This window comes from Littorina saxatilis, unplaced genomic scaffold, assembly GCF_037325665.1.
Source record: "Littorina saxatilis isolate snail1 unplaced genomic scaffold, US_GU_Lsax_2.0 scaffold_934, whole genome shotgun sequence".
In the NCBI taxonomy this organism is placed as follows: domain Eukaryota; kingdom Metazoa; phylum Mollusca; class Gastropoda; order Littorinimorpha; family Littorinidae; genus Littorina; species Littorina saxatilis.
Genome location: NW_027129634.1, coordinates 23,071 through 37,500, shown reverse-complemented (window position 1 = coordinate 37,500; position 14,430 = coordinate 23,071). Strand labels below are relative to the sequence as shown.

The following is a 14,430-nucleotide window of genomic DNA, read 5'->3' as shown; positions in this document are numbered from 1 at the left end:
ACGAGAGGCAGGGTGAAAAGGAGGTACAGTGGAGCCCCCTCTTAAGACTCCCCCCCCCCCCTCCACCCATTGTAAGACGTCCTCCTTTTTAAGACCTCGCGTATACAGATGTCCAGGTTTAGGCACAAAAAAAATAGGTGTGGTTAAGGTAACATAGCCAAAAAAAATAGGGTAGGAATGTAGGCAATCACTTTTTTTTTTTTTACTTTTTATTCTAATGTGTACAAATTAAACCTACTTTACAGGGAAATAAGTGTGCGACTCGAACGTTTTCGCTTTCATTACGTTTTCTGCACTGTTGTTTTTTTGTTGTTGTTGACAAATGTAATAAAAATGTATAGGGTCGGCCCCTAAAAATAGGGTAGGTCGGGTTACCGTAACCACACCTATTTTTTTGTTAGGCCTTAGAGGGGGCCCGGTAGCTCTGTTGGTAGAGCACTGGACTTGTGATCGGAAGGTCGCAGGTTCGAATTCGGACTGGGACGGACACGGGTCAACTTTATGTGCAGACCCAGAGACGGTGCAGATGGTTGATACCACCTAAACACGCATACACTTGTGTATCTCGCCAAAAGCCGTGAGGGCGTAAAACTCGAATCATTCCGACGGATGCCGACGAGAACAAAAAGTATTCTCTCTTTCCTTTTTTTGTCCAGGTTATGACAATTGTACATGTACCTCAAATTTAAGACGCCCTCCGTTTTAAGACCTGATTTTCTAAAAAAAAAAAAAAAAAAAATAAAAAAATTGAAGTTGAAAAGGGGGGGGGGGGGGTTCACTGTCCTCCACATAGAGTTCTAAGGACAGTTCGAGTACCCGTGGTAACACTGACCTACAGAGAGTGGGTCAGTGAAATAAGGAGATAGAAGGTGGAGGGGGGATCCGGGGGTTTGCCTGTGGTCAAATTAGTGGCCAGTGAAACAAGGGGATAGAAGGTGGAGAGGGGGGATCCGGGGGTTTGCCTGTGGTCAAATTAGTGGCCAGTGAAACAAGGGGATAGAAGGTGGAGAGGGGGGATCCGGGGGTTTGCCTGTGGTCAAATTAGTGGCCAGTGAAACAAGGGGATAGAGGGGGGATCCGGGGGTTTTCCTGTGGTCAAATTAGTGGCCAGTGAAACAAGGGGATAGAAGGTGGAGAGGGGGGATCCGGGGGTTTGCCTGTGGTCAAATTAGTGGCCAGTGAAACAAGGGGACAGAAGGTGGAGAGGGGGGATCCGAGGGTTTTCCTGTGGTCAAATTAGTGGCCAGTGAAACAAGGGGATAGAAGGTGGAGAGGGGGGATCCGGGGGTTTGCCTGTGGTCAAATTAGTGGCCAGTGAAACAAGGGGATAGAAGGTGGAGAGGGGGGATCCGGGGGTTTTCCTGTGGTCAAATTAGTGGCCAGTGAAACAAGGGGATAGAAGGTGGAGAGGGGGGATCCGGGGGTTTGCCTGTAGTCAAATTAGTGGCCAGTGAAACAAGGGGATAGAAGGTAGAGAGGGGGGATCCGGGGGTTTGCCTGTGGTCAAATTAGTGGCCAGTGAAACAAGGGGATAGAAGGTGGAGAGGGGGGATCCGGGGGTTTGCCTGTGGTCAAATTAGTGGCCAGTGAAACAAGGGGATAGAAGGTGGAGAGGGGGGATCCGGGGGTTTTCCTGTGGTCAAATTAGTGGCCAGTGAAACAAGGGGATTGAAGGTGGAGAGGGGGGATCCGGGGGTTTGCCTGTGGTCAAATTAGTGGCCAGTGAAACAAGGGGATGAGGATGGTGGTGACTAGTGGGAGGTGGGGATCAATGCTCGCTGGGTTGGAATGGGAATTTCTGAGTGTTTGAATGAGGGACGGGGTGGGGGCAGGTAAGGAAGGGGGGGAGGGGGGTGAGGGAAGGCCTGGGGTCAAACTGGTGATCAGTGAAACAAGGACGTGGGGGTGGGGCAGCGCTGACATCTGGGTTGAGGTAGGGGGTCTTGTGCGTTGGGAGCCTGCGGGTGTGGTGGTAGTGGGGAGCGGGTTTTTGGGGAGTTATCTGGCCAAGCTGTGCAGACATAAATTCAATAATGAATTGTCCCGCTTTTTTTTAGTCCGCAACTTGCGCAGTATTAAATCATATTCGGAAGGACACGCGAGGCAGGCTGAAAAGGAGGTGCTTTACATTGTGTTACACGGACAGTTTGAATAGCCGTGACGACACTGACCTAAAGACAGTGGGTCAGTTGTTGGGATCAATGGTTGCTGGGTTGGAGTGGGAATTTCTGAGTGCTTTAGTGAGGGGTGGGGTGAGGCGGGTAGGGAAGGGGTGGGAATTAGGGAAGGGGAGGCTTGGGGGTCAAAGTGATGGCCAGTAAAACAAGGACTGGGGGTGGGGCAGCGCTGAAATCTGGGTAGAGGTAGGAGCTATTGTGCGTTGAGTACCTGCGGGTGGGGGTGGTAGTGAGGGGCGGGTATTGGGGGTTATCTGGCCAAGCTGTGCTGACATAAATTCAATAAGGAATTGTCCCGCCACAGTTAGTTCCGAAACTCGCGCAGTAATCATATTCGGAAGGACACGCAATGCAGGGCGAACAGCAAAGGAGGTACTTTACACAGCGTTATATGGACAGTTCGCTACCCGTGACAACACTGACCTTGGCTGTGGGTGGGGTGGGGGGGGGGGGGGCTTGTGGTTACAGCGATTGCCAGTGAAACAAGGGCGTGGGGATAAGGTGGGGAAAGAGGTTGGGGTGTTCTTGTTAATCTGTCCTGACACAAATCCGATTATCAATTGTCCCGCCCCAGTTCGTTCAGGAACGCAAACATTCAAAAGTCTACGTGTTTGAGAAGCATATACACCTGTGATATGCACCTGGACTCGTGAGCACAGATCGTGTTCTCAGTAACGGTCGGGTGTGTGTGTGTGTGTGTGTGTGTGTGTGTGTGTGTGTGTGTGTGTGTGTGTGTGTGTGTGGGTGTGTGTGAGTGTGTGTGTGTGTGTGTGTCTGTGTGGGTGTGTGGGTGTCTGTGTGTGTGTGTCTGTGTGGGTGAGTGTGAGTGTGTGTGTGTGTGTCTGTGTGTGTGTGTGTGTGTGTGTCTGTCTGTGTGTGTGTGTGTGTGTGAGTGTGTGTGTGTGTGTGTGTGTCTCTGTGTGTCCGTATGTGTGTCAGTCGGTGTGTGTGTGCGGATGCGTGTGTGTGTGTGCCTGTGTGTGTGTCTGTGTGTGTGTGTGTGTGTGTATGTGTGTGTCTGTGTGTGTGTGTCTGTCTGTGTGTGTGTGTCTGTCTGTGTGTGTGTGTGTGTGTGTGTGTGTGTGTGTGTGTGTGTGTGTGTGTGTGTGTGTGTGTGTGTGTGTGTGTGTGTGTGAAAGTGTGTGAAAGTGTGACTCTTGTGTCAGCAGAGTTGTAACACTAATTTGACTATAACGTTTACATACTTTGTTTTCAGTACGCACTCTTCCTCGAAAAGAATGAATAAAAACGTTGACTCAACAATGATTGGCTCGGACACATTTGGGGACCTATATCTGAAACCTCTGCGACGTAGTCAAGCGTTTTAAACAGCAATGTCTGATCGACATGATCCTTTGGACTTTTGAAAATTCAGATTGGTATTTACCACACAAAAAAACAAGAGCAAAACCATTATCATCAGCAACTCTCACCAACCAACTGTCACTTACTGTAAACTAAAAACAATGCAGATGGATAGTGTATTCCGATTTTTCTGATTGAACTTTAACAAAAACTACTTCTCACTATTTGCTTGCTTCACGTTATAGCAACAAATACCAGAGTCTACATGTGTGTATCATTTTACAGGTGCATCCAATACACTCTTTCCGTATGGACCTGCGACTAATGACAAGAGTGTTGGTCAAATTGGCCATGCGGACACTGTGGTCGTTTTGCCCTTACCTGTCAAATTCGCTGGACAGTCCTTCACAAGTTCTAACGTGAGTTGGAGTCTGTCTGTCTGTCCGTCCGTCATTCTGTAACTTCTCTGTCTGTGTATCTTTCTGTGTATTTGTCTGTATATCTGCCTGCCTGTCTGTCAGTCTGTCGGTGTGTCTGTATGCGCGCGTGTACATCTGTTTTTCTGTCTCTTTGTCTCCGCATTTTGTCATCACTTACATTAAGATCACTTTATTGTGAGACAACAGTGCCCCTTTATACGACTCGTATGATATAAACTATTAAGCTTTTTCAGTACATGGTTGTTGGTGTTTGTTTTTGTTTTTATCTACATGGAGACCCTTTGTGAATTATTAAGACTATTACACTCTTTTTTTTCTCCAATTTTTTGTGACTGATTTAGTAAAACAGCATCTTCTTCTTTTTCTTCTTATCCAGGTCTTAAAGAATATATGGTATACTACCCTTTAAGTCAGCCATGACTGACTGTAAAAAGCTTTAATAGGACAAACTTTTTTTTTAAACGCAATAGCCTAGTGGATAAAACGCCGGCCTCCCGTGCGGAAGGTTGAGTGTCCGAATCCCGGTCGCGTCTGGCGGCCGTTAAAGGTGGATATTTGTTTCCGATCTTCCAGGTCAACTCATCTGCATACCTGTTAGTGCCTTATCCCCCTTCGTATGTACACGCAAACACAAGACCACGTGCGAACGGAAGAGACTCTGTAATCTATGTCAGATTTCGGTGGGTTATAGAAACACAAAAAGTACCAAGCATGCCTCCCCCGAAATCGGCGTATGGCTGCCTGAATGGCGGGATAAAAGCGGTCACACAAGTAACACCCCACTCTTGCAAAACCACAAGTGTACGTGGTAGTTTCAGCCCATGAACAGAGAAGAAGAAGGGAAAATAAGGTTACTTATTGGACCGTAAGACAGTCAACGTGTATTGTATATAAATTAAAAGCTTCACCTAAATGACTACTCTTGTTGGGGTTTTTTATTTAATTTTTTGGGGGGTCGTTGTTTTGAAACGCTATTTTTTCGTTACTCAGATCTTGAAAGATGGAATGCTATCCTTCGAGCCCGGCGTGCGATTTGTGGAGTGGACGTGGAGAGAAGGAACACCCAATCCTGCCATAGATCGGCCCTTCATCGCCCCTTTTCATTACGACGGATTTGTTCCGCTACAGAATCCCGATGCGTACCGTGGGAAGATTTACTAGTGAGTCCACATGTTTGATGCCTGCACTCATGTTCGTTTTCAACAATGGTTACGCATCAACAGAGACGATGGATGTATTTTTTTTTAAAGCGCACTCTATCTTCTTGTCGATCACACTAGTTATATTGTCAGCCCGGACAGCGAGACGAATGATGCCGTCTTCTACAGGTCTTCCTTTCCTCCGTACAGCTTGCAGTGGAGGGAGACTGCAGTTGGCCACACGTTTTTTTTCAGACTCTCAATGATGGTGCATCGCTGGAGAATGTGTTCAGTGGTCTGGTCCTCTAGTCCACAGCTGCACGTAGGGGAGGGGACCAGCTTCATCTGTTGGGACATGTGTGCATTCAGGCGGTTATGCCCAGTGCGGAGTCGCATCAGCACGACTTGTTGATGTCGCGTGAGGAGATGATAATCATCCTTCCGTTTCTGGGGCCTAAAGCGCACTGTAGATCTTTCCCGTGAAAACTGTTCGGCTCACCATCTGAGATTTAGCCAGGATTTGACATGGGATAAGACCATCGCTCCACTTTGTCGCATACTAAATTGGCCATCTTTGGTGTTCTTTGTGCAGGGTTTTGGATTGTTTTTCTTATAACTTAGTAAATACCACTTGTGTTTTTGTAAGATTGTCATTTGTCAGTTAAATCTAAACTTTTTTTCAAGAATCAGACAGGAAATTTATTTTCCTATGTACAAGTGAAAGGATTGTCTCATCTAATCTAAAAGCCTGGCCAGAGCTAAGACGGTGAGTCTACCTGTTTTCATGGGAAGGAGTGTGCCTTTACATTCTTTCTGTTAATGCCTCTGTCTTGTATCTCTCTTAATGGAAGGGCGCTGGTTCTGTGCGACGCTTAGTTTTTGAGATAGGACTGGTGTGACTGACGAAGAACAGGACGTCACATTCCAAATAAGCACGACTATGTTGCAGGTGGAAGCCGCTGAGATTGCATTTCTTTGGGAGGTTTCCGCAAAAATAGATATTACACGATTTGCGCGAAACAGTTGAGAAGCAGACGATCTCTGAGATCTCTGTTTGTCTCGTGATAACGTTATTTGTATGATAACGATTCACTTGCAAACTAAAGTATACAATGTGGTATGTCAGTGGTAAATGTAAATAGAAATGTGTAATACAGACAAAGCAAACAAATAAACGTGTTTTTATCGTGAAAATGTTGCGTTGTGCGGGTGTTTGGGTGGCCACGTGATGTACACAAAGCAAAGTGCGGGACGGACTCTGCTCTGTGCTGTTGACTGGCAAGTTCAAAACACGAGAAAAACGATTTCGTCATGCGGGCAGCCACGGGGGATGTATGTAATTTTCAAATGGTTGTAAAATAAGTCTTGAATTTATCACCGTACTCAGGCCCTGTTCTTTTTTTCGTCACACCTAAAACCGTTATTTCTTGTGAGCGACGCAGCATTATCTGTTTTCACTCGCTATCATACAAGCTTAATTGCTCTCATTTGTTGCTTCTCCTTCCGTAATGTTCCTCCTAGATGATGCAGTGTCGGCATGTCTTGTTTACATCTCTACGATCTTTTGTCATGGAAGCCCTATAGTTTGCTTGGTTTTTAAAAACATTTTATCCCAGTTATTTGTATGCTTTGTATGCTCGTTAAAGTTTTGCTCGTTTGTTTTAGAATGAAATTGTAAAGCGCCTGGAGCCAATTGATGGGACTTGCACTGTATTGTAAGCTATTTATTAATATTATCATTGTTATTATTATTATTATTACAAATGTATGCTTATCCTGTTTCAGTAAGTTGACGACGCGTGCCAGGAACGACATGGATACAACGGAAGACGATAGACAGTTCATGAACATGCTGGATCAGTACGTCATGGACGCTTCCGTGGCTCTCAAGACGGGCTTCACGAGCCAGTTCGTCCTCAAGGTCACGTGGGAAAACGTGTCCAGCGCCAGGAACTGTTCAGATCAGGTCATGCTGACTGGTTGCCCTGTGAGTGTACAATGCTATGGCGACGATGGGTATTTACCGTATTTGACGGATTACAAGACGCACCGTTTTATAAGCCGCACCCCCGATTTTTAACAAACAAATTGGGACGTGCCACGTATAGGCCGCGTCACTATATTAGCCGCCGTCGAAAAAAATATAATCAGATCGTGTCAATCAATCAAAACAACCAGGCAAACGAAAGTACGGTATTTGGCGAAATCGGCTCCGAGAATAAACAAGTGAAACAAAGAAGAAAAGTGAAAAAGTTTGAAGAAAAATATCACACACACAATTTGTAACCAACACACACATGTAGTCCCGCCCGGAATAAGCTTTTTTGGGATGATTTACGACTTTTGCGCACATTTCGAGCAGACGAAAACACAACATGGCGGCTCTCGCTCCTCCAACTATCGCGAGACACAATAACGAAATCTCGCGCGCGCGAGATCCCGATACATCCGGTGTTTCTCTGTAAGCTATCTTGTCACGACGACTTGTTGACAAACGAAGATTCGCGAAAGAAAGAGAAAAGCGCCGAGTCTTGAGTAGAGAGCTAATAAAGTACCGGTAATCGCTAATCGAGCGAAATGAAAATCCGCGGCGACTTCCATTAGGTGAATGCTATTCAAGTTTAGGTAACGTTTTAGCCGCATCTTTTTATAAGCCGCCATGCGATTTTTTTTTTTTTTAAAGTCGCGGTTTGTAGTCCGTCAAATACGGTACACCATTTTTTTGAAGGCACACTCCGAGACGATGGCTATAGATAGATTACAACATATTTTATGTTTAACTTGCACTCAACAACTTCAATATCAAGGTCACGTGGGAAAACATGTCCAGCACTAAGAACTGTTCAGATAAAGACCTGCTCCAGACTCCGACTGGTTGCCCTGTACGTTCACATGTAATTGAGACGATGGGTATTTATAGATTACAACATATTTCATTTTTAACTTGCACTCAGCCAGTTCGTCGTCAAGGTCATGTGGGAAAACGTGTCTAGCGCTAAGAACTGTTCATAAAGACCTGCTCCAGACGGTAAGTTCACATGTGATGGCGACGATAGGTATAGAGATTACACTTTTTTTTTTAAAGACACATTCCTTCCCCTGAAAAGTGTTTGACTCTGATCTAGCTTTTAAATTGGATTAGATCCTCCATCGAATTCGTCACAAATTAAAAATTACCACCGTCACTATCTTAAATAAATGAGGCAGAACGCTGTTTAGAGAGAGAATAAGGCCCCCCCCAAAAAAAAAACCAAAAAAAAATAGTCTGTTTACGGTATCCCGACCGACTCTATTTTCGCGCGACCCTAGACTTTTTTTTTGGCATTTGGGGGGAAAAAAAAGAAGAAAAAAAGTCTTTGTTTTTTCGCAAAATAACTTAAAAATATGTTTGGGAAAAAAAAAATCCCGACCTACCGACCCTATTTTTTGGGGAATATGTTACCGTAAACAGACTTTTCTTGTTTTTGCCTAATGGTTCTGAATAACTCTCACTAACTCAATTACACATTGTGTATGCATTAAGAGCGCTTACTTCCCTTTGTTTATTGGATCAACACCGTGACAGCTTGCTGCTGTGAGCTGAATGTTCTTGATTAACTAATTTCTTAAATCAAACGAAAACACACCAGTAACCAGGTTTGGTAAGATTAAATCAATTCTTCGGCATGTAACTGCCTTCTTCGGGGTGGTATGGAAAGAATGGAATGCCGGCACGTCATATACAGTGTAATGATTGTTATGATATGATTAATGACGTCATATATAATATTTATATAATATAACTATTTTCTTTTACGAATCAAAATCACGAAACAATTTTCACTGTGCACGGAGAGTACCAACAGCTTTTTTTTATTTTGCGTAGGCGACCAAATGGAGGGATTGTCTTATCCTATGTACAAAATCTGACCGCTTTGGAGGCGGTCAGTTGAACAGTTTTCAAGAGAAGGTGTGTGCCGATAACTCGCATTGGGATCCCCGTGAAAGGTTTTGTTTAGAGTGACACGCTAAGAAACCGAGATCCCTTTCAGTGAACCACTAACCAAAAGAAGTTAAAACAGATTCCCAGTGTGAATAGGTAATAAGTAATGGTATAATTAACCTTAAGTTATGCTTTACCCACAATGAAAATTAAAAAGTGTAACGTTTACCGGGGTTCGAATGTATGTCCATCATGTAGATTTCTCCCCTCGTATGAAAACGCTTTTTGTCTTGTTTCCATTTCAGTCCAACACTTTTCAAGTGCTCTTGATTGGAGACGGCGATCACACATTTGTTATCTTCAATTACTTCAAGATGGAGATTCCCTTTTCTTCGCATCAGTTGGTAAGTTTGAAATGCTTTTCAGCGTTGAAAGGATGGGTCCAGATGGGCGTTTGTTGTGCGTATTCTTAATGTCCAACTTTTTATGCTGTCTTATGATAAATACTATATTTTTACGTCGTTTACACACTGGTCAGCACTGAAAGGCTGGGTAACATTATTCCTCGTGCCTCATTCATCGATGTTTGAGGGTATGTGTATGTGTGAGTGCGTGTGTGTGTGTGTGTGTGTGTATGTGTGTGTGTGTGTGTGTGTGTGTGTGTGTGTGTGTGTATGTGTGTGTATGTGTGTGTGTGTGTGTGTGTGTGTATGTGTCTTTTTTTACATTTAGTCAAGTTTTGACTAAATGTTTTAACATAGAGGGGGAATCGAGACGAAGGTCGTGGTGTATGTGTGTGTGTGTGTGTGTGTGTGTGTGTGTGTGTGTGTGTGTGTGTGTGTGTGTGTGCGTGTGTGTGTGTGCGTGTGTGTGTGTGTGTAGAGCGATTCAGACTAAACTACTGGACCGATCTTTATCAAATTTTACATGAGAGTTCCTGGGAATGATATCCCCGGACGTTTTTTTCTTTTTTGCGATAAATGTCTTTGATGACGTCATATCCGGCTTTTTGTAAAAGTTGAGGCGGCACTGTCACACCCTCATTTTTCAATAAAATTGATTGAAATTTTGGCCAAGCAATCTTCGACGAAGGCCGGACTTCGGTATTGCATTTCAGTTTGGTGGCTTAAAAATTAATTGATGACTTTCGTCATTAAAAATCTGAAAATTGTAATTAAAATTATTCTTTTTATAAAATGATCCAAAATTACTTTTATTTTATTTTTTGTCATGTTCTGATTCCAAAAACATAAACAAGCTTTGAACATTAAAAATATAAAAATTATGATCAAAATTAAATTTCCGAAATCGATTTAAAAACAATTTCATCTTATTCCTTGTCGGTTCCTGATTCCAAAAACATATAAATATGATATGTTTGGATTAAAAACACGCTCAGAAAGTTAAAACGAAGAGAGGTACAGAAAAGCGTGCTATGCAGCACAGCGAAACCACTACCGCGCTGAACAGGCTCGTCAGTTTCACTCCGTTTTGCACGAGCGGCGGACTACGGTCATTGTGAAAAAATGCAGTGCGTTCAGTTTCATTCTGTGAGTTCCACAGCTTGACTAAATGTAGTAATTTCGCCTTACGCGACTTGTTTATCTATTTGAATACATTATTTTCGTTGTTCACATTACAAAGAAGGATAAGAGTTATTTCAATTCTAATGTTTTTGTTATTTCTGGCAGCAAGAGAGTCGTGCTACCTAGGTATGAACGTGTTTCTTGAGGCGTCATCATGCACCTGCACTTATAGCAGAATGACCGAGGTCTTTTGCGTGCCACAGTGGTGACACGGGATGGGACAAGGATACCGTCTCTGAATCTGCTTATAAAGTTGACCTCTGTCTGTCCCGGCCCGGATTCTAACCTTTGACCCTCGGATCACAAGTCCAGTGTTCCGCCAACTGCACTACCGGGCCCCCGTTGTTCACAATTCAATTTAAAGTAATATTGTTTAACCTTTTTTTCAACCAGGCAGGACTAAATGGAGGTCACGGTAGAGGCTGGACGGATGTGGTACCCTGTACCGGAGCATGCGCAAAGCGGTCCAAACTGAACCCATCCCGGATCTCAACTCTCGTGTCACGTGCAGGAAGTGACGTAGAAGGTCGCTACATCCTGATGGTCAACGGTGACGTCATCATTCGTGGAGGATGTATACCGGACGGTTTGAAATCTGGTAATACCCTTTTTCTGTGTAGCAGAGTGTACATGAGAAGGATAGAGCTGTGGGGTAGCTGACTCAGATTCCGAAGGGGAGAGCCAGAGAAAGAGAAAAAGAGAGAGAGAGGGTGGAGGATAGAGAGAGAGAGAGAGAGAGAGAGAGAGAGAGAGAGAGAGAGAGAGAGACAATGACAATGACAATGACAATGACAAATCTTTACTTTTGGAGGGTGACAAGAATAAGCATAGATATGCTTTTTGCATCTGGCCCTCGCCCTAAAGAGGGACTAAACTATTTTACAAAAACTATGACTGGGGGAAAAAGAAATAAGAGAAAGAGAGAGACAGACAGACAGACAGACAGACAGACAGACAGACAGACAGACAGACAGACAGAGAGAGCAAGAGAGTAAACGGGAAACAGAGAGTTTGTCTTTCATATCAATTTCTCTCTTTTTTTTGTTTCTTTTTTTTCTTCTTTATTTCTTTGGTTGTTTCTTTGTTTGTTTGTACCGCTTTATATTTCTTTCGGTTGTAAAACTTTCATTCTTCATAAGTGATTTCTGCTAGTCCCGCTAAACCGAAATATCAGTAAGTAAACTGATTATACTGATAGCAATTTAGGGCGGTTCGGAGAAAGTGATGAGCAGGAGAGGATTACGGATTGAATCTGCCGAAGAACGTAACCCATGTATATGTCATTAGGTTTCTTGTCATCATAACAAAACCTGCGTTCGGCCTGTGTACTCAAAATAGTCAACCTTTCCCTGCAAGCATACCTGTATTTAACTGGTCTCATTTTTAATCGCAAAATACCTGTCTCCATACAGGCAACATCGAGCTAGGTATATCCCCGTGAGACAGGCATGTTTCGGGGAGAGATGCTGGCTGTATGAGGGAATTAGCTAGTCCATCTGCGTTCGGCTTGTGTACCTAAAATAAGTCAACATTTTCTAACCCCTGCGCCTTGAATATGTGCGCGATATAAATTGCATAAAAAAAAAAATTAAAAATTAAAAAAAAAATCCCTGCGCTTAGAACTGTACCCACGGAATACGCGCGATATAAGCCTCATATTGATATTGATTGATCTTAAATCACAAAATGCCTGTCTCCATTTAGGAAACATCGAGGTTTATCCCCGTGAGACAAGCATTTTGGGGGAGAGGTGCTGGCTGTATGAGGGAAGCTAGTCCATCTAGATCTGCGTTCGGCTTGGGAACACCCAAAATGAGTCAACCGTTTCTTAACCCTGCAAGAATACCTTCTACCTGGTATAATTTTAAATCATAAAATGCCTGTCTCCATTTAGGAAACATCGAGGTATATCCCCGTGAGACAGGCATGTTTGGGGGAGAGATGCTGGCTGTGTCTGGCAACTAGCTAGTCCATCTGCGTTCGACTTGTGTACACACAAAATAAGTCAACTTTTTCTTAACCCTGCTAGCGTACCTTGCAGCTGATCTAATTTTGAATGCCTGTTCCCATACAGGAAACATCGCGGTGTATCCCCGTGAGACAGGCATGTTTGGGGGAGAGATGCTGGCGGTCTCAGGCAATTGTCATCCTGCTGGAACCAAGATCTACTGTCGCTTTGGGCGTGATGACCAATATGTGAGTATACAGACACAACTTATAAACTTTAGTATGTAAACACACTTAACATAATTTTCTTAACAATTCCTAAGGCTGCCTGGCTAAACCGTATATCACACAGAAGGCTGATGTTTATAATTTAACAAGCAAAACTCAAACTGCTACCAGTTTACAAAACCAGAAAATTCTTCATATTTTTTCTTCAAATTCTGAAAACAAATCTCGATTTTATATCGAAGAGTAAACTTACAGATATAGAAATACAACATTTCTGACGGGAAAATGTCAAACAGGTTTTGGGCTAGTGGAATTGTGAACAAGAAATTACTAGCCCGTCGGGTGATTTGTCATTTTTGAACTTCTGCATCCCTGCAATACATAATAGAATTAATCAAATGTGTAACTTTTTGGTAAATACATTTGCCAGAGAAGCGAAGTGTTTGATCAATAAGAATCGGAATAGTTAGTACATGTATTGTAATGTAAATGAGGCTGAAGTGTTTCGTTTGTGTTCGTGTGCATGTGACACCACTGTTATTTCTCAGACTTGAGATACTAGATTTGATAAACTTCTTCTTCTTCTTCTTCTGCGTTCGTGGGCTGAAACTCCCACGTACACTCGTGTTTTTTGCACGAGTGGAATTTTACGTGTATGACCGTTTTTTACCCCGCCATTTAGGCAGCCATACGCCGTTTTCGGAGGAAGCATGCTGGGTATTTTCGTGTTTCTATAACCCACCGAACTCTGACATGGATTACAGGATCTTTTTCGTGCGTACTTGGTCTTGTGCTTGCTCGTACACACGGGGGTGTTCGGACACCGAGGAGAGTCTGCACACAAAGTTGACTCTGAGAAATAAATCTCTCGCCGAATGTGGGGACGAACTCACGCTGACAGCGGCCAACTGGATACAAATCCAGCGCGCTACCGACTGAGCTACGTCCCCGCCCGATTTGATAAACAAATGAAAGTAAGCGCTCTAAACGCATACGCCATGTGTAATAAAGTAAGTTTATAGAGATGATAAAGAAGATTTGATTTGATTTGATTTGATTTGATTATTTTGAATACGTTTGCCAGAGAAGCGAGGGAGTGATGGAGACCAGTATGAGGGGACGCTGTCCAGTACCTGTCTTGACCACTAGGGGTCAGGTTGAGCTGGAGATATCCATCGACAACATGGCCTGGAAGCACAGAACCAAACTCAACATCAGTGAGTTTCAATTGTGTTGTTTTTGTTGTATCTTTTTTTCCGTTTGGTGTTGTTTTGTCTTTTGGTTGTTCGTTTGGTGTTTTTGTTTTTTTCTTTTGCGAATTGTGTGTGTAAGGGGGGAGGGGGTTGTCGGCGGTGGGGATTTGGGGTGGGGATCGAGCTCGAGGTTGTTCTCAGAAGATGTGGTGATAGTTGTGTTTGCTGACTATGCAAACTTTATGGTTATTGTCTCTGCCGATTGCAGTTTCTTCCCTTAATAACCAACTTGTTAACCGGCACGGTTGGCCTAGTGGTAAGGCGTCCGCTCCGTGATCGGGAGGTCGTGGGTTCGAACCCCTGCTGGGTCATACGTACCTAAGACTTTAAAATTGGCAATCTAGTGGCTGCTCCGCCTGGCGTCTGGCATTATGGGGTTAGTGCTAGGACTGGTTGGTCCGGTGTCAGAATAATGTGACTGGGTGTGACATGA

General features: G+C 43.8%; 1 protein-coding gene across 1 annotated transcript in view; it reads left to right on the top strand.

Moving 5' to 3' along the window:
* LOC138957869 (protein mesh-like) overlaps positions 1–14,430 on the top strand; it is a gene marked incomplete at its 3' end in the record, with an annotated part of 33,229 nt that overhangs the window by 14,819 nt on the left and 3,980 nt on the right. The window contains exons 2-8 of the mRNA XM_070328909.1: positions 3,768–3,901; positions 4,913–5,082; positions 6,847–7,048; positions 9,289–9,387; positions 10,963–11,167; positions 12,644–12,765; positions 13,829–13,961. Of these exons, the coding sequence (XP_070185010.1) occupies positions 3,768–3,901; positions 4,913–5,082; positions 6,847–7,048; positions 9,289–9,387; positions 10,963–11,167; positions 12,644–12,765; positions 13,829–13,961 (1,065 nt within the window). The remainder of the gene's footprint in view (positions 1–3,767; positions 3,902–4,912; positions 5,083–6,846; positions 7,049–9,288; positions 9,388–10,962; positions 11,168–12,643; positions 12,766–13,828; positions 13,962–14,430) is intronic.